Here is a 15,221-nt window from a genome sequence, read left to right on the forward strand (position 1 = left end):
GACCAGCATGCACTGGGGAGGGCCTATGGTTTTTGTTTTTTTATCAAAACAGGAGAAGCCGCACTAAGCATCAGAAATGGATCTTTGTTATTGTTTGCCAAACTGGATAAATAAACCATAAAACGCAACTTTCAGGTTTTGGACATTTGACTTCTTTTGCCTGCATACAAAATACCACCACAGTGCAGCAGTGGCTTGTAGATTTTAAATTGTTGGATGTTTGGTTGGACAAACAAAGGAATCACCACTGCAGTCCCATTGGAGGGAAGTTTTCAGGAAAGCAAAGAGAAAAAGATTTTAGTGTCTGAACTGAGTGTTTAAGTAGGAAAATGAAAGACAATATGAAGCATGAAAAATGACATGAGTTCATCTTTTGAATTAATTTATGTGGCTGATAAAGTGGCATCACTTTAGCTGCACAGTTCTGTACTTTGAGATACTCGATGGGATTTATTTTAATTGAAAACTTAAGGCTCCAAGTAGATTTCTTAATTTAACCATTATTACTGGTTGTTTGAGGACAGAGGGGGGGGGGGGGAGAAAGTGGATTTCTATTCACTAAAATAATTAATTATCTTCACTGATAAAGCAAACAGCCGCAGATCGATCCTTCTGAGAGTCAGCCGCTGACAGGACAGAGCGTTGAAATCATCTATATTATTATTTATATTATTATTATTATTATCAACAGTTTACGCACCACGTGCATTACGGCATGACGTCAGCAGGCGGCGGCAGAACCCTCGCGTTTGAACCACAGCGGTGTAGCTGTGCGGTCTGTCGGCTTATCGAGCTCGTGTTTGGGTGCGTTGCAGCTTCAGCTGAGCCTCCACAGTCGGAGACGCTCTTCGGGAACAAACAGCCGGCGGACACTCGGAGGTCTGAGTTTCTTCGGAGTTTCTTTATTTTTGTCGTTAAGGCTAATCTCGTTAGCTTATGCCTGCGTCGTTACCATGGTGACGCTCCGAGGCAGAGGGGACGCGGACCGGAGAAACGGGCCGAGCACGAGCACCGGGACCCCGGCACGATCTGAGATAAAGACCCGGAGGAGGAAGAACGCTCCCCGGACTCAAGAGTCCGGACGGTCCGATGTGAGTGTGTCCGTGTTCGGTGTGTAAGGTTCAACTCACGGCGACGTTTAAATGACCGTCAGTTTAACCGGAGGGAGGAAAACGTTAAACTGACCGGGAGAGGACCGGGGGCAGCTTTTCAAACTTATTTTGGTAAAAATCAGTAAACAGGTGGAGTTTCCTCCTGGTCTCACTCGCTGCTTTAACGAGCTTTAGTAAAAGTCCGGTAATAAATAAAAACCCTGTGTTTAAAGATGGCCGCCGAGTGAGAGCGAAGCTTAGTCTCTGAGAACGAAATGCGTTTAAAAAAACAAATGTATAAATTACATCTCAAAGAAAAGTAACCGTATTTTTATCATTATTATTATAAATATTAAAAAAAACCTTCCAGATATTTTCATTAGTGTTCGGGTTTAAATCGGAAACTAAACGTTTTTTAATTACGCTGCAGATATTTTACTAGTTTATTCTGAGATCAGCCGCTTGTTTTGTTTTTCTTAACTTTACATCGGCCTCATGTAAACCACTGTAAGGTCACATGGTGCAGCAGGCTCCCTGGTCATGTGACAGGTGTAAAATACCCCTCTGGTCTTTAGCTGCAGTCGTGTGACGCTCACTGAGTGTAAATGTCTGTGATCACGCGTGTATCACTTGTAGTGCTGTAGGCGCCTCCAAATGAGTGCGAGTGACCCGACCTCTCACATCTTCCTCAGGTATGTAAATCAGAGGATGAGGAGCAGAACCTCACCGATTCCGAAACACCCGAGGATGAAGATGAGAAAGCAGCAGGAAGCGTCATCAGGTCAGACAAAAGTCACCAGTGTTTTACTGAGCATGCTCAGAGCTAAAATGATGAGCTGGGCGATTACATTTCATCATGGCACCTGTGTCGGCGTGCAGGAGGAACTGCGCTCAGAAACAATCCAACTGCAGGCCACAGGACACAGATGTGAACGGTGCTTTTAAACCGGCTCTAACTGTGGTTCAGGAGTCAGTGTGTGACGTGAATCTTTCATTTTACTGTCACTGACGTTGGTTTTGTGTTGGCAGGAAATCTCAGCGGCTCCAGAAGCGTTCAGGTGAGAAAAACAACGCTAGCAGGAAGACGTGAAAGGTCTCAGAGTTCACACTGTGCACTTTATTAAACTTTACACACAAAGACAGGAAAACATCTCACACAGGAACAGTGCAAGACCACAAAGTGGTCCATTATTTTTCCAGCTGCAGAACAAAGCATTTCTCTGAATATTTATTTATGTAAGAGCATCATTCAAAGTCCTGATATTTTATATGTTTATGAGGGGAAATGGTTTTAATATGTATTTAAAATATGCTGAGCTTCAGTGGTGGTTTTACCCATCAGTGCTGTGTACCTGCACGTCTCTAATATTATGACTTCATATTGAAGATGCATTGGACACAACATTAGAAACACCTCTTAATGTAAAACAGTCCAGCATCAGCTGGAAACACGAGCTCAGGAATTAAAGGTTGTAGTTTCTCCCCCGTGTGTGCGTGCGTGTGTGTGTGTGTGCGTGTGTGTGTGTGTGCGTGTGTGTGTGTGTGTGTGTGTGCGTGCGCATGTCAGGCGGCCGGCTGAGGAGAAGCACGAGGCTGACCAAAGTGACGAGCAGGTACGAGGCCTCCAACATGTTCGATGGCATCAGCACCAAGTAAGAAAATCCTCCTGACATGTGAGGTGATGGACGTGCAGTAAAAGCCGTGACGTAGAAACTGAGATGAGTTCAGGTTATGATGCCATCAATGACACTTTGATTGTTAACACTGAGACAGCCAAAGAAAGAAGCACACAGAACAACAGCTCTGTGTTTGATCGTCCCTGCTGGGATTCACAGATGTCTTTGATACATTAAAAGTCTGAAGTTTAACCTGAGCAGCTCAGAGTGGCCGTCCGCCGTGTTTGCACTGATCTTTATGCCACAAACCTGTACGATTGTGATAATACGGTAGATTGAATCGTGGTGACGTCCACGCTGTTCTCTCTGCAGCGCCGCCAGGTCGGTCCTGAACAGGATGGACAGCATGAAGAAGAAGAGGCGGCTCAGTAACAACAAGGAAGGAGTGAGTGGAGCCGTTAGACTGGATCAGTGACTATAAGTATTTATCCTGCCTGTTTGCACAAAGAAACGTCTCTCTGTTCAGTTCTCAGTTATTACAGGCAAAATCATTCCTCTGGACACGCTCGGGTAGAAGGACTGGACTGAAAATGAGTGACAAAGAAAACCTTTTTCAGACTTTTGGCTCATTGGAAGAAAAATATAAAGAAACGAGGGTCAGCACAGTACTGTAATTAAAGAGCTCACAGATGCTGATCTGTATAAGCGAGGACTCAAACCAGACGCTGTGTCAAGTATTTTCTGCCACAAGTCAGAGGTCATCAAAGGTCACGACCCCGTTGACCAGGAGTGACATCGGCCCAAACAGTGTGCTCAGATACAGACAGCTGTGCGCTGGTCACCAGCTGTTCTGGGGTCAGTGTGATCGTCTCCATCATCACAAACAGTCCGAGTCTTTTTCGTTCTTTAAGGATCAAATAGAAAACACTGAACAGAGGACATGTTTCCCTCACCCTAACCTTTTGGCATCATTACCCAGACTGCACTGCAACACAAACATCTAAGGCAGCTGCAGTGTTTATAAAGGCACACGCGTGTGTGCGCTTTGTGGCGTCACTGTTGCCGTGGAGCTGTGTCGTGTTTTGTTGTTAGGAGCTGTGTTTATGTTTTTACGCTGATAATCAACACTGAGAGTTTGTTTACATCCCGAGTCAGCTGTAAACCCTCAGCTGAGGCCACCGCCTCGGTGGGCGCTGCCTCTCTTATCAGGTCTTTATGAGGGCGGTGGACCCGGCTGCACCCAGCCCCCCTCCCACTGCTCGCGGCTTGTGGGGAGGGGGCAGCGTCTATATCAGCTGGCACCATATTGGAAAGCAGCCGACAAGCACCAGCCCTTATTTTGTGCCCACATGTTCATATTTCCTCCTCACATGGAGTTTCTGCTGCTCTGAATGAGTAAAACAACGAGAGTCGTTGAGACGTTTGTAATCAGAGTGTGTGAAGTGTGGCGTGTGCTTTACATCCTGTCAGAGAACAACAGCAGGCTCGCAGATCTTCTGTCCCAGCCGTGGATGTTCACATCAGTCAGGTTTCTAATAATGAGTCTGTATGTGCAGTAATCCCAGTGAACCAAAAGCTTGCCTGAAACTCTGAGTTTGGTCAAGTTTTCTTCTACTCATGGATCTGTGTAATGTCTGAGTTGTCAGAGCTGTGACATCACACAGGCCCACAGCTCTGTGTCCACAGTGGGAGTTTGTGTTTATATTAGCGGTTCTGAAATGTTCCTCAGTAACGAGTTAACTGATCTGTGAAATGTCCAAAAACAGTCCCATCCCTCGTTGTCACGTTGGTCACTTTAATCAGATGCATTACTTGGATAAACACAGGGATGATTAACTGATCGTTACACACCTAATAACTGATACATTTGCAGAAGATCTACTCTAAAGCCCAGAGGAGTAAAACACCAGTCCCACTGCGAGGAGAGCTCAGCGACAGCGAGGACAGCCGAGGTCAGTGCAGATGGTTAGGAGCAGAGGAATGATGACGAGAGGGAGACGTGGTGGTAAAAACGTCTTCTCTGGTGTCTCCAGGGGCGGGCTTTGACGAGGACAGCAGGAAGGCCGTAACAGCAGATGAAGACAGCAACTGCAGCGTCGGCCACAACGTTGATGCCAAACTGAGCCGAGCCTCATCGCTGTACCAAGGCCCGACCAGCGGTCAGTACGCCGCTCCAAACACGCCGTCTGTACATGCTGAGTAATACAATAAAAACCCTAAAAGACTACAAATCGGTGAACAACGGGTTCTTCAGGAGAAAAATAAAACCACACACTTGAAACGTACTGAAGCTCCAGCTCTGATGATTTTGTTTTCTCTGGTATCGATTAGACGTCCTGAGAGGAACCTTCCCGGTCAGCGCCTCCGGAGCGAACATGACCCGCAGAGCAGCCTTCAGGTCAGAGCGTGGACACGCCTTTCCTCTCTCCTTCAAATAAAGCAGGACACAGCTGAACGCTGAAGTATGATGTAGTCTGAAGCAGGTTGGCTACACAGTCTAAACCCTCGAAAACTCAAGTCACACTTTTTCTGCATTCTTGTTTTTATTAATTTTCCCTCACAAATGTTCCTGTATCTGTTTGATCCTGAGGGGCCACCATAGACTGACGTATAAACTGTGACATCACTGGCTTTTAAAACCTTTACAAACTTGCTTTTAAAGTCCTACGATTTCACCAAACTGGAGCTCAGCCCTGTTAGTGCTGTAACCTCAGCAGCCATGCTGTTGGTCAGCTGATGTCATTAAAAATGCTCCAGCAGCACAAACACAGTGCAGAGGTGGGTGATGTAAAATCACCGCCTTCACTACAGGAATAACAGATCTTATCATCATCACCAAAACTTCACCTGTTGGATGCTTCACCTTCATCCGTCACACTCGGGTCTCTGTTTCATCCTGCAGACCCACTAAGAGCGCCTGGTCCAAACAATCTGATGAAGACTCTGATGATGAAGAGGAGGAGGCCCCTGACAGGTCAGAGACAGCCAATCTGATTGGATCATCAAACCACTTCCTGATACATCGTCCATCATCAATGCTTTTAACTGTGAAGCACGAGGCGTATGGAGTAGATTAGATGTTGATTGCTGCCTGTCTTACTGAGACTTGTCTCTCGCTCTCAGCTGTCTCCCACTCAGCCTGCGTACCGGCAACCTTTTGGAAACCCGCAACGACAAGATGGCTGCAGGAGCGGGCCTGGCGGACATCGATCCCATGGCCATCGACCAATCTGTGAGATTAAACCTTAGATATGTTCTCCTGTGACCTCGTGTTTTACACATGATTCACAGAAAAATCTTCTCATTGTGTTGTTTTGTTCTCCACCTGATCCTGTTATATCCTTCCTTCCTTCCTTCCTTCCTCAGGTGGGTTTTGACAGTATTGGGGGTCTGTCAGGTCACATCTCAGCTCTGAAGGAGATGGTCGTCTTCCCCCTTCTCTACCCTGAGGTCTTTGACAACTTCAAGATTCAGCCTCCCAGGTGACACACACACACACGTCAGGTATTCATGTCTTGTGGGGACGTCTAATAGACGTCATGCGTTCCCTAGCCTCTTACCCTAACTTTAACCTAACTGTAACCCTGAGACTAAAATCCCTTCAAACTCTTTGGTACCAGAATTTTGGTCCCCACAAGTATAGTAAACTTTCTATATTTGGTCCCCACAAAGATATGAATACACGCTTGTGTACCCCAGATTCTAAATATATAAAGAAACCTTCAGAGGTGAGTGATGCTTGATGCAGGGACATGATGAGTTTACCTTCTCACAAAGGTAAATGTGTGCTGTAGTAGTTACTGAGTCCTGCTGAGACTGAATGATGTGAGTGGGCCGAGGTCAAAGGTTGGACTTCATGTTTTTAAGACGGATTACACAGTGAACACGCTCCACCTGCGTCTCTCTGCAGAGGGTGTCTGTTTTACGGCCCTCCCGGGACGGGGAAGACGCTGGTTGCACGGGCGTTGGCCAACGAGTGTAGCCACGGCAACAGGAAGGTGTCCTTCTTCATGAGGAAGGGAGCCGACGTCCTCAGCAAGTGGGTGGGCGAGTCAGAGCGGCAGCTGCGGCTGCTGTTTGAGCAGGTAAACGTTCACCTGAGTCATACTGAAGCAGGAAATATGATTTGAGTGAGTTTAATGAGTCTGAGCAGAGAGAAGCTGCTTCTGAGCAGACGCTGTGACCGATATCTGCATACATCCGTTTGTGTCAGCAGCACTTTAATACTCTGACAGTGTCTGTGTTAGAAACTTTGAAATCAAACTCGTTAAACAAACCCTGTGAATTTAAATTCATTTAATTCATCGTGAACAGGTTTAAAGTGTGTGTGGGTGTGTGTGGGTGTGGGGTACTCAGGCGTATCGGATGCGTCCGTCCATCATCTTCTTCGATGAGATCGACGGTCTGGCTCCGGTCCGATCCAGCAGGCAGGACCAGATCCACAGGTCAGTTTCAGCTTCTCCACACGTGTCACCTCAGCGGTGTCAGAGTTTGAGGTTCAGTGTAACGGGTCAGAGGCGCCGCCGCCACTGTAGATTGTTTGTAAACGTTTGTAAAGTTATTCCTGACACAAAGGAAACGTGTGCCAGACTAAATAAATGGAAATCCTCGCAGCTCCATCGTGTCGACGCTCCTCGCTCTGATGGACGGGCTCGACAGTCGAGGGGAGGTCGTCGTGATCGGAGCCACAAACCGGCTCGACTCCATCGACCCTGCGCTGCGGCGGCCCGGGCGCTTTGACCGCGAGTTCCTGTTCGGCCTTCCCGACAGAGAGGTGACTCTTTACTTTATTAGATTTTATATATTTTCAGCTGCATCCATAATCTCTGCAGTGTCAGTGTGGGCTGGTGTTAAAAAATCTACCAGCACGGTTGTGATGAAGGGAAGTGATTGTTTCAGGATCAGGATGTAAACGTGTTTGTTTCCGCTGTAAAGTTTTACTGTGGGAGTCGGAGGCCGCCTCTGCTGGAGCCTCTGCTGGACATCAGAGGAACTGCAGCAGGGACCTTAATTTAGGTGTGTGTGTGTGTGTGTTTCAGGCTCGTAAAGACATTCTGAAGATCCACACTCGGCAGTGGAAACCTCCTCCGTCTGAAGACTTTCTCGATGAACTGTCAGAAAAATGTGTCGGTGAGAAAAATGGCAGCAGCTTTTTTTTGTCTCAGGAAAATGTAGTTATTTTTTTATTGGTAACCTGACTTCCTGAGCCTCTGTCGCTCTCAGGTTACTGCGGCGCTGATATCAGGGCGGTGTGCACCGAGGCGGCATTGTGCGCTCTGCGCCGACGCTACCCGCAGATCTACGGCACGTCCCAGAAGCTCCTGCTGGACGTCTCCTCCATCGCCGTCAGCAGCTGCGACTTTGCAGCAGCCCTGAAGAAGATGTCGCCCACCTCGCACCGCTCTGCCGCCTCCCCGGCCAAACCGCTGTCCCCTGTGGTCCACCTGCTTCTAGGCGGCGCCCTGCAAGAAATCCTCAATGCCCTGCAGAGGATGTTTCCACACGCTGAGGAGGGCATGAAGAGGAAGAGGGAACCAGGTGAGCCAGAGGCCAAAGTTCTGCTGTGTCTACACATCACTTCCTGTTTACAAACTTCCTGTTTCCTGTGTCAGACCTGACCTCGGATATCGTCGATGACACTCTGATGTTTGACGAAGACGAGGGCCCCAGCATCTCCAAACCCTCCAAGAACAAAACCTTCCTGCACTTCTTCAGGTGAGCCTTTATCCACACCTGAGGGGCGTGACTATGAAGTGAATCACCATGGTAACAGAAGCCGAGTCTAAAGCTGGGTCAAAGCGCCACATTTTCACTGATTCCTGTGATCCGAGGTTAGATTCTGTGTGTTAAAGTGCAGTAAAGGTGCCGCAGCAAACACTGCGTTGCAGTATCGCAGGTATGACTTATACATGTACGTGATTTATGTGTTCAACTGGTCATGTAGAAAGCAGGGATGGTCTCTATAAACACTGCGTGCTCTCATCGATTATCTCCCCCACGCTGCATTCTCTGATCCTCTCCCCCGACCTGTAGGAGTGCCGTCAAACAGCCGACGTCTCACCGCCCCAGGATCTTGCTGGCAGGTCGTCCTGGCGCTGGTCAAACCTCCCACCTGGCCCCCGCCATCCTGCACGCTTTGGAGCGTTTCACCGTCCACAGCCTGGACTCAGCGGTGCTGTTTGGTGTCAGCAGCACCTCGCCAGAGGAAGCCTGTGCACAGGTGACTCCTCCAGACATGTGCATCTACAGGTCGACACGCATGTGCACACAAACACAAACACACTTCATAAAAACTTCATTTAATCATTTTAGAAGTGTTAACAGGCGGCTCTGTGGTTCTTTCTGACTCTGTAATGTTTTTAATTATTTAAAGCAGCCTGTCTGTGCCGGACAGTCTCAGGATGTGAACTTTGACCTTTCCCCTGATCAGGTGTTCTGTGAGGCCAAGCGGACGTCTCCCAGCATCCTCTACATACCGCACATCCAGCAGTGGTGGGACACTGCGGGGCCGGCACTGAGGGCATCCTTCCTCAGCCTGCTGGGCAGCATCCCGTCCTTCTCCCCCATCCTCCTCCTCGCCACCTGCAGGGTGTCCTTCCAGCAGCTGGACCCAGAGGTGAGGACTGAAGCTTTATCTTTCCTTTGTCCCTCAGCTGTGTCCCTGTGCGTGGAGGTTTTACAGGTTTTTATCTTCGATGCTGTGCTGCTCCCAGATCCAGAGCCTGTTTCGGGAGGACTACGGGGAGGTCTACGTCCTCAGAGTTCCCACCCAGCAGGAGAGGACCAGCTTCTTCCAGGATCTCATTCTGAACCAGGCGGCCGAGGCCCCTCCCTCTAAGAGAAAAACATGTGTGTGTGACTCCGCCTTCATGCTGTGGTTGTTAAGCCCAGAGTGTGATAGATCGCTCACTCTTTCCTCCTCCTCTTCTCTCAGTATCTCAGGCAATGGAGGTCCTCCCCCTAGCTCCACCGCCGCCTCCTCGCAAAATGTCGGCGCAAGAGCACCTCCGCCTGGAGGAGCAGGAGGAGGACGTGCTGCGAGAGCTCCGTCTCTTCCTGCGAAACATCACCGAGCGCCTGTCTCTGGACCGCCGCTTCAAAGCCTTCACCAAACCGGTCGACATCGAGGAGGTGAGAGTTTGAGAGAAAGACACGCCGACATCTGCTGCTCAGTTTTAAGGTCGTGAATAATTAAACAAACGGAATCGGATCAGTTCACGCCTTCCTCCCAGCTCCACGCCGTACATGTTATTAAAAAAGCGTGCAGCAGATTCAGTGCAGGTTGATGAGGTCAGATGGCAAGACCAGACTCACGGGTCAGCAGTCGTCTTAGCTGAGCCCGGTTCTGTCGGAGGTTTCTTCCTGTTAAAAGGGAGTTTTTCCTTCCCGCTGTCGCCACAGTGCTTGTTCATGAGGTCGCCTGACTGTGGGCTGTTCTGTTTTCTTTATATTATTGTAGGGTTTGTATCTTACCAGATAAAGCACCTTGAGGCAACTGTGATTTAGTGATGTATAGATAAAATTGAATAGAATGTTGGAACAAATCCACACATTCAGCATTCACTAAATCAGATTTTAGTTTCCCATCAGCACGCGGAGCAAACGTCAGAAATGTTTACTACAATCACGTCAGACCGCAGCCACACGCCGACACCGTGCATGACATCATGATTGGCCTGTTTCCTGTTCTGACTGTTGATTGGCTCATTGGTGTCAGGGGAAGGCCAACCAGGGGTTTATAAAACGGAAACAACGCTGCCGCTCTCGCCTGTTCGATCTGTGAATCAGCCCAGAGTATTTGTCTCTGCTGCCCCCGAGTGGCCAAACCAAACACCAACAGCAGAAACCCTCCTTCCTCTCCTCCAGGTCCCCGACTATCTGATGGTGATTAAGAAGCCCATGGACCTCTCCACCCTGCTCACCAACATCGACCAGCACAAGTACGTCACCGTCGGCGAGTTCATGGCGGACGCTGACTTCATCTGGAAGAACGCTCTGGAGTACAACCCGGACAGCGACCCCATGGGTGAGACGACGTCACCCGTGACCGTTCTCTTAGTTTGTCCTCTGCCCCACAGTCTCCTTCCTTTTCTTAAGTTTCTTCTTCTTCTGCTGTCTGTATGAGAAAGACGGAGCAGGCGTCTCCAGGTGGAAACATTTCCACAATGGGCGGGGCTATAAGTTCAGCTGTTGGGTGGGGGGGAAAAAAATCCTTTTCTGTTTGTCTGCGTCTGTTTGAGGAGAGACGAACTAAACAGAAGCAGATTTCTCAGCTGGACTCACCTGTGGAGAGGTGATAAAAAACCTGTTTGTTTTACTGTGTGTGTGTGTGTGTGTGTGTGTGTGTGTGTGTGTGTGTGTGTGTGTGTGTGTGTGTGTGTGTGTGTGTGTGTGTGCCAGATCGCAACATCCGTCACCGAGCGTGCGCCCTGAAGGACACGGTCCGCGCCATCATCAGAGACGAGCTGGACGAAGACTTCGAGAAAGTCTGCGAGGAGATCAGAGAGTCGCGCATCCACAGAGGTGAAACTCAGCCAGATGTTCACGCCTCATCCAGCTGCTGCTAACAGTGTACTGTCAAACTTTATATTAAGACTTTTATTTTGGTGACAGCTCTGATGGTGGCCAACTCGCAGGAGGCCGATGGCGTCTGCAGCTCGGCGTTCTCCAGAAACACTCTCCAACGTAAGTTCACCCCTGAACTGAAACAGCACGGGGCGGCTCAGAGTCTCTGCGCACTGTTAGTCACAGACGTCAGCAGCTGCTTAACAAAACTGTTAGAAATATGAGTGACGTGAGAGCAAACCAGCAGACATCACATCAGGTCTGATCACCGTCAGCGTGTGCACCAGTGAGCCGTCAACCACCCGTCAGGTTCTCCTCAGCCACTGTTAGTAGTGCTGATAAGCCCCGCCCCTACTTTTAATTGGTCCGTGAGAGAGAAGTGACAGTTGATGAGTGCACCAGTTTCACTTCCTGTTTCAGAGTCTGGACTCACGTACCAAACATTAGGACATCAGGCTGCTCCAAAAATATTCTTCAGAAGTTCTCAAAACTCAGCTGCTTTCACAAAATGCCAAAAAGATGACATTTAAATCACAAAAACAGTCGATTTTATAAGATTGTAACCATCAAACTTTATAAAAACCTTAAGTAATGAATCAGTTTTAAAGTCGTCTGTCAGCCAGCGAGCTGATTCTCCTCGTCTGTGGATCTACAGAAATGTGTTTTTTCTTTGGGATCGCCTCCTCAGAGCAGCTTTTAGATCAAATGAGAGTAAAAGAGAAGTCGTCATGTTAACGATGGATTCACAGACTCGCAGCAGGACTGAGGCTCCGGGTTCGTCTCACGCTGTGAAACGTCTGATGAACAGAGAGCTTGGCGCTTCTTTCGGCTGCTGCAGCAAAAAGCTGCTTTTAAAAACGTCTCAGTGAAAGCGAAAGCAGCGAGAGCAGGAAGCCACAGTGTTTGCTCAAACGTGAGAGCCGCAGGGCAGGCGAGGACAGGAAGAGGCAGAGAGGACGAGAAGTGACCTTTCTCTCTAATGACCTTTACTCTTCCTCCTCCCCGCTCCACCCCCACCCCCACTTCTGTTTTCCAGCTCGTAAGAAGAAACGTTACAGACGGCCCCGAAAGTCCAAGTGGAGCACCGGCGTCATTAAGAAACCTAAGAAGAAGAAGAAGAAGGAGGAGGAGCCACCAGTCCCATCCTCCTCCTCTTCCTCCTTCACCTCCCTCTCCTCCATGTCCAGTAAGTTCAGCTCTGAGTCGAGTGCGGAGGAGGTCAGAGCTGCTGGACGGCGAGCGGTGAACGGGTCTGCTGGTGCTGGCTCGTCCAGCCCATCAGAGAGCAGTGACGGCGGCCTGAGTGGGTTCCATCGCACCCCAAACCGCATCACAAGATCCCACAACGGAGTCCTCACGAACGGGTATCACCGCCACACCGAGCCGGTTCATCGCCAGCTGGCTGATGGCGTACCTGTAGGCGTGCGTCGAACCCGCTCATCAAAGACCCTCCCAGGCCCGGAGACCGTGCTGAACGGCCAGACCGCGGACAGCTTAGGTCTGTGCGCGTGAGCACGAGCAGTGCGAGCGCCTCGCTGTACTAACCGACTCACTGGACCGCTTCAGAGCGCAGCCGCTGCCGATCGAGCTTCTACAGGCCGCCGCTTCACGCTACGAGGCTCCGCAGCGCTCCGGGCATCGAGCAGGAGGAGCGTGTGAGGTGTCAGAGCCGGCTGCTTTAGTCTGAATGAAACGCACTGCAGGAGCGCTAACGCGGCTCTGTGGTTCAGCACACACTGTAAATACCACACACACACACACACACACACACACACACACACACACACACACACACACACACACACACACACACACACACACACACACACACACACAGCGGAGCTTTGCATCTGTAAATCTGATGGCTGCATCACACCAATCAGACCTGACCTGTTAGCTTCCGCCTCCAGGTATGAGAACACTGCAGTTCCTCTGACGCAGCGCTGAGTGGTGTTTTTTAAATTATCTGACCAATAACACGGCTGCTGTGTGTGTGTGTGTGTGTGTGTGTGTGTGTGTGTGTGTTGCAGCTTTCTAACAAATCAGAATATTAATCCCAAAGGAAATGATGTCTACCGTTAGCTGAAAACTCCACAGTCATTTCTTTTTGCCATAACCTGGTTGATTCCAGCTGTGAAGGCATAGAGTTGGCTGTTTGTGGGAGGCACTGCAGGGTAATGCCCTCTTCCTCTGCTTGTCTTCCTCCTCAGAGAAGAGCGAACAGTCTGAGTCGAGGGCCAACAAGGCGGCTTTGGAGCAGGTGTTGAGTCGGGACAGGCCGGAGCAGCAGGAAGAAACTCCACAGCTGATCGTCGATCGCAGCAAACTGAAGGTGAGTCCCAGCTCGCCTCTTTAAGGGGCTCAGACTGAATAAAACGTGACGCTGTGTTCATTAGAGCCAGCGTTCATCAGTGAGCAGATCCTGGATCAGCGTGAAGAGAATAACCTTCACACTGTACTCAGTGTGACCGTAAACCCATCAACGCAGAGTTAACAAGGTCACAGACACAGCTGGAGCCCCCTGCTGGCTGTTAACGTAACTGCAGATTTACATGTCCAGCTTCATTTCACTCTTCATACCTGGATGGTCCGTCTGAGTTTACATACAGAGTGAAGTATACTTGACAAACATGAGGAACAAGAAGCTGCGGCTGTCCTGCTTTACCGGTCAGACGCCTTGAGTTTGTCCTTTTACGATGAGGAGGAAGCTCTTCATCGTCTCCGTCTGCTCTCAGCGAGTCGTCAGGAAGCTGAACATGAAGGAATCTGCTCACGTCTGACTGTAGGAAGCAGTCTGCTCACATCTTCAGTCTGCAGCACCAACGGTTGAAGAGCTGCTTTCAGACCGGAAACAAACAGGAAGTCGCACAGCATCCCCTCCCCCACCCCAGCAGCCAGTAATGAATAAAGCAGGGGCCGTGGGCCCCACGGGCCTCTGCAGGCACCACCTCAAACTGGTTTCTGTTTTCCAGGAGCTCCTGAGGAGAGCCGTGGCGAAGACGGATGGCGCAGAGGTGGAGCCACTGGAGAAGCTTTACGCCCGGCTCGCTCAGTGCATCTACCGACACAGAGACAACTGCAACAAGGCAGAGCTGCTGCAGGTACGACGCCCACAGAGACCCAGAGGGCGCTCATGTGACCTCAGTATAAATAACTGATTACAGTAGCTACTTTATCAGGTACCAGCCTCCAGCCTGCAGCGCACAGACACCATCAGCACATTTTCAGTTTTCTCACTTTTGCTTTCCAGGAAATGAAGACAGAAATCGATCGATTCTCCTGACCTCCAGCAGCTCGACTTCAATAAACCTCAGTGTTCAAACAAACGCGTCGTTCATTCGTCAGGAATCGTTCAGTTTCTCCTCTCAGGTGTGCTTTATCGCAGTGCTTTTCAAACAGTAATACCATGTTTATCTCCATGCTGTTTGTCTGATGTCGCTTTAATAAAGTCTCTGTGAGCGTGAATGAAGCCGCCGTCTCTGTTTCCTGTTCAGCTGACCGCTGAAAGCCTGCACATGCGACTCCAGCACGAAACCACAGAATAAAACCATGAAAACATGCAGCTGGGGTCACAGGCCTCAGAAGAGTTGACAGAAATGCAGATGCTGGGAAACGTTAGTATCTGAGTGTTTACAGAGAGCTGGAAACAGTTTCAAGGGCTTCAGACTCAAAGAGCTTCTTTCAGTTTCTCACATGAATCCGTTAGTATTAAATAAAATAAATGATATTAGTGATTTGTAAGTAAGGCTAGAGTTCAGTGTATGATGGTGGATTTTCTCTCCTGTGTGTGTGTGATGGTACTTTTACTCTGAAAGTCGGAGCGCAGCCATGTGACGTAACCACAAAGGCTCTGCTCGTGCCCTCCATGCTCCTATATGTGTGTGTATATTTAAAAAATAAAAAATAATTAATGTCACACACTGACCTCAGCACGCTGACAGACGCTTCC

The 15,221-nt window shown here is 49.3% G+C and overlaps 1 protein-coding gene across 7 annotated transcripts; it reads left to right on the forward strand.

Annotated features, from left to right (window-relative positions):
* The first annotated feature begins 711 nt into the window (after positions 1-711).
* LOC113014266 (ATPase family AAA domain-containing protein 2-like) lies at positions 712-14,737 on the forward strand. 7 transcript variants are annotated; one of them, XR_013904873.1, is made up of 28 exons: positions 712-1,091; positions 1,784-1,872; positions 2,121-2,149; positions 2,659-2,743; positions 3,080-3,152; positions 4,581-4,659; positions 4,741-4,866; positions 5,039-5,105; positions 5,610-5,681; positions 5,831-5,939; positions 6,074-6,189; positions 6,618-6,792; positions 7,064-7,152; positions 7,322-7,481; positions 7,747-7,837; positions 7,931-8,245; positions 8,320-8,422; positions 8,741-8,927; positions 9,138-9,323; positions 9,421-9,556; positions 9,642-9,838; positions 10,574-10,733; positions 11,108-11,230; positions 11,321-11,392; positions 12,309-13,010; positions 13,483-13,604; positions 14,245-14,373; positions 14,523-14,737. XR_013904873.1 is itself a non-coding variant. In XM_080296710.1 (28 exons), the coding sequence occupies exons 1-28, from the start codon at positions 954-956 to the stop codon at positions 14,553-14,555; spliced, it is 3,723 nt and encodes a 1,240-aa protein (XP_080152836.1). In that variant the 5' UTR covers positions 713-953; the 3' UTR covers positions 14,556-14,737. The 7 variants fall into 7 exon arrangements, 5 of the variants coding, with proteins under 5 accessions (XP_080152836.1, XP_080152837.1, XP_080152840.1 ...); XR_013904874.1 differs by having other exon boundaries at positions 12,309-12,932; XM_080296710.1 differs by having other exon boundaries at positions 713-1,091; positions 12,309-12,770.
* The last annotated feature ends 484 nt before the right edge of the window (positions 14,738-15,221 follow it).

This window comes from Astatotilapia calliptera, chromosome 22 (assembly GCF_964374335.1).
Source record: "Astatotilapia calliptera chromosome 22, fAstCal68.1, whole genome shotgun sequence".
Lineage (NCBI taxonomy): Eukaryota > Metazoa > Chordata > Actinopteri > Cichliformes > Cichlidae > Astatotilapia > Astatotilapia calliptera.

Coding starts and splice junctions, on each gene's coding strand:
- LOC113014266 (XM_080296710.1), top strand. CDS start 954: ATGGTGACGCTCCGAGGCAGAGGGGACGCGGACCGGAGAAACGGGCCG. Junction 9,557..9,641: donor TCCCTCTAAGAGAAAAACAT/GTGTGTGTGACT, acceptor CTCTTCTCTCAG/TATCTCAGGCAATGGAGGTC. Junction 12,771..13,482: donor CCAGACCGCGGACAGCTTAG/GTCTGTGCGCGT, acceptor CTTCCTCCTCAG/AGAAGAGCGAACAGTCTGAG.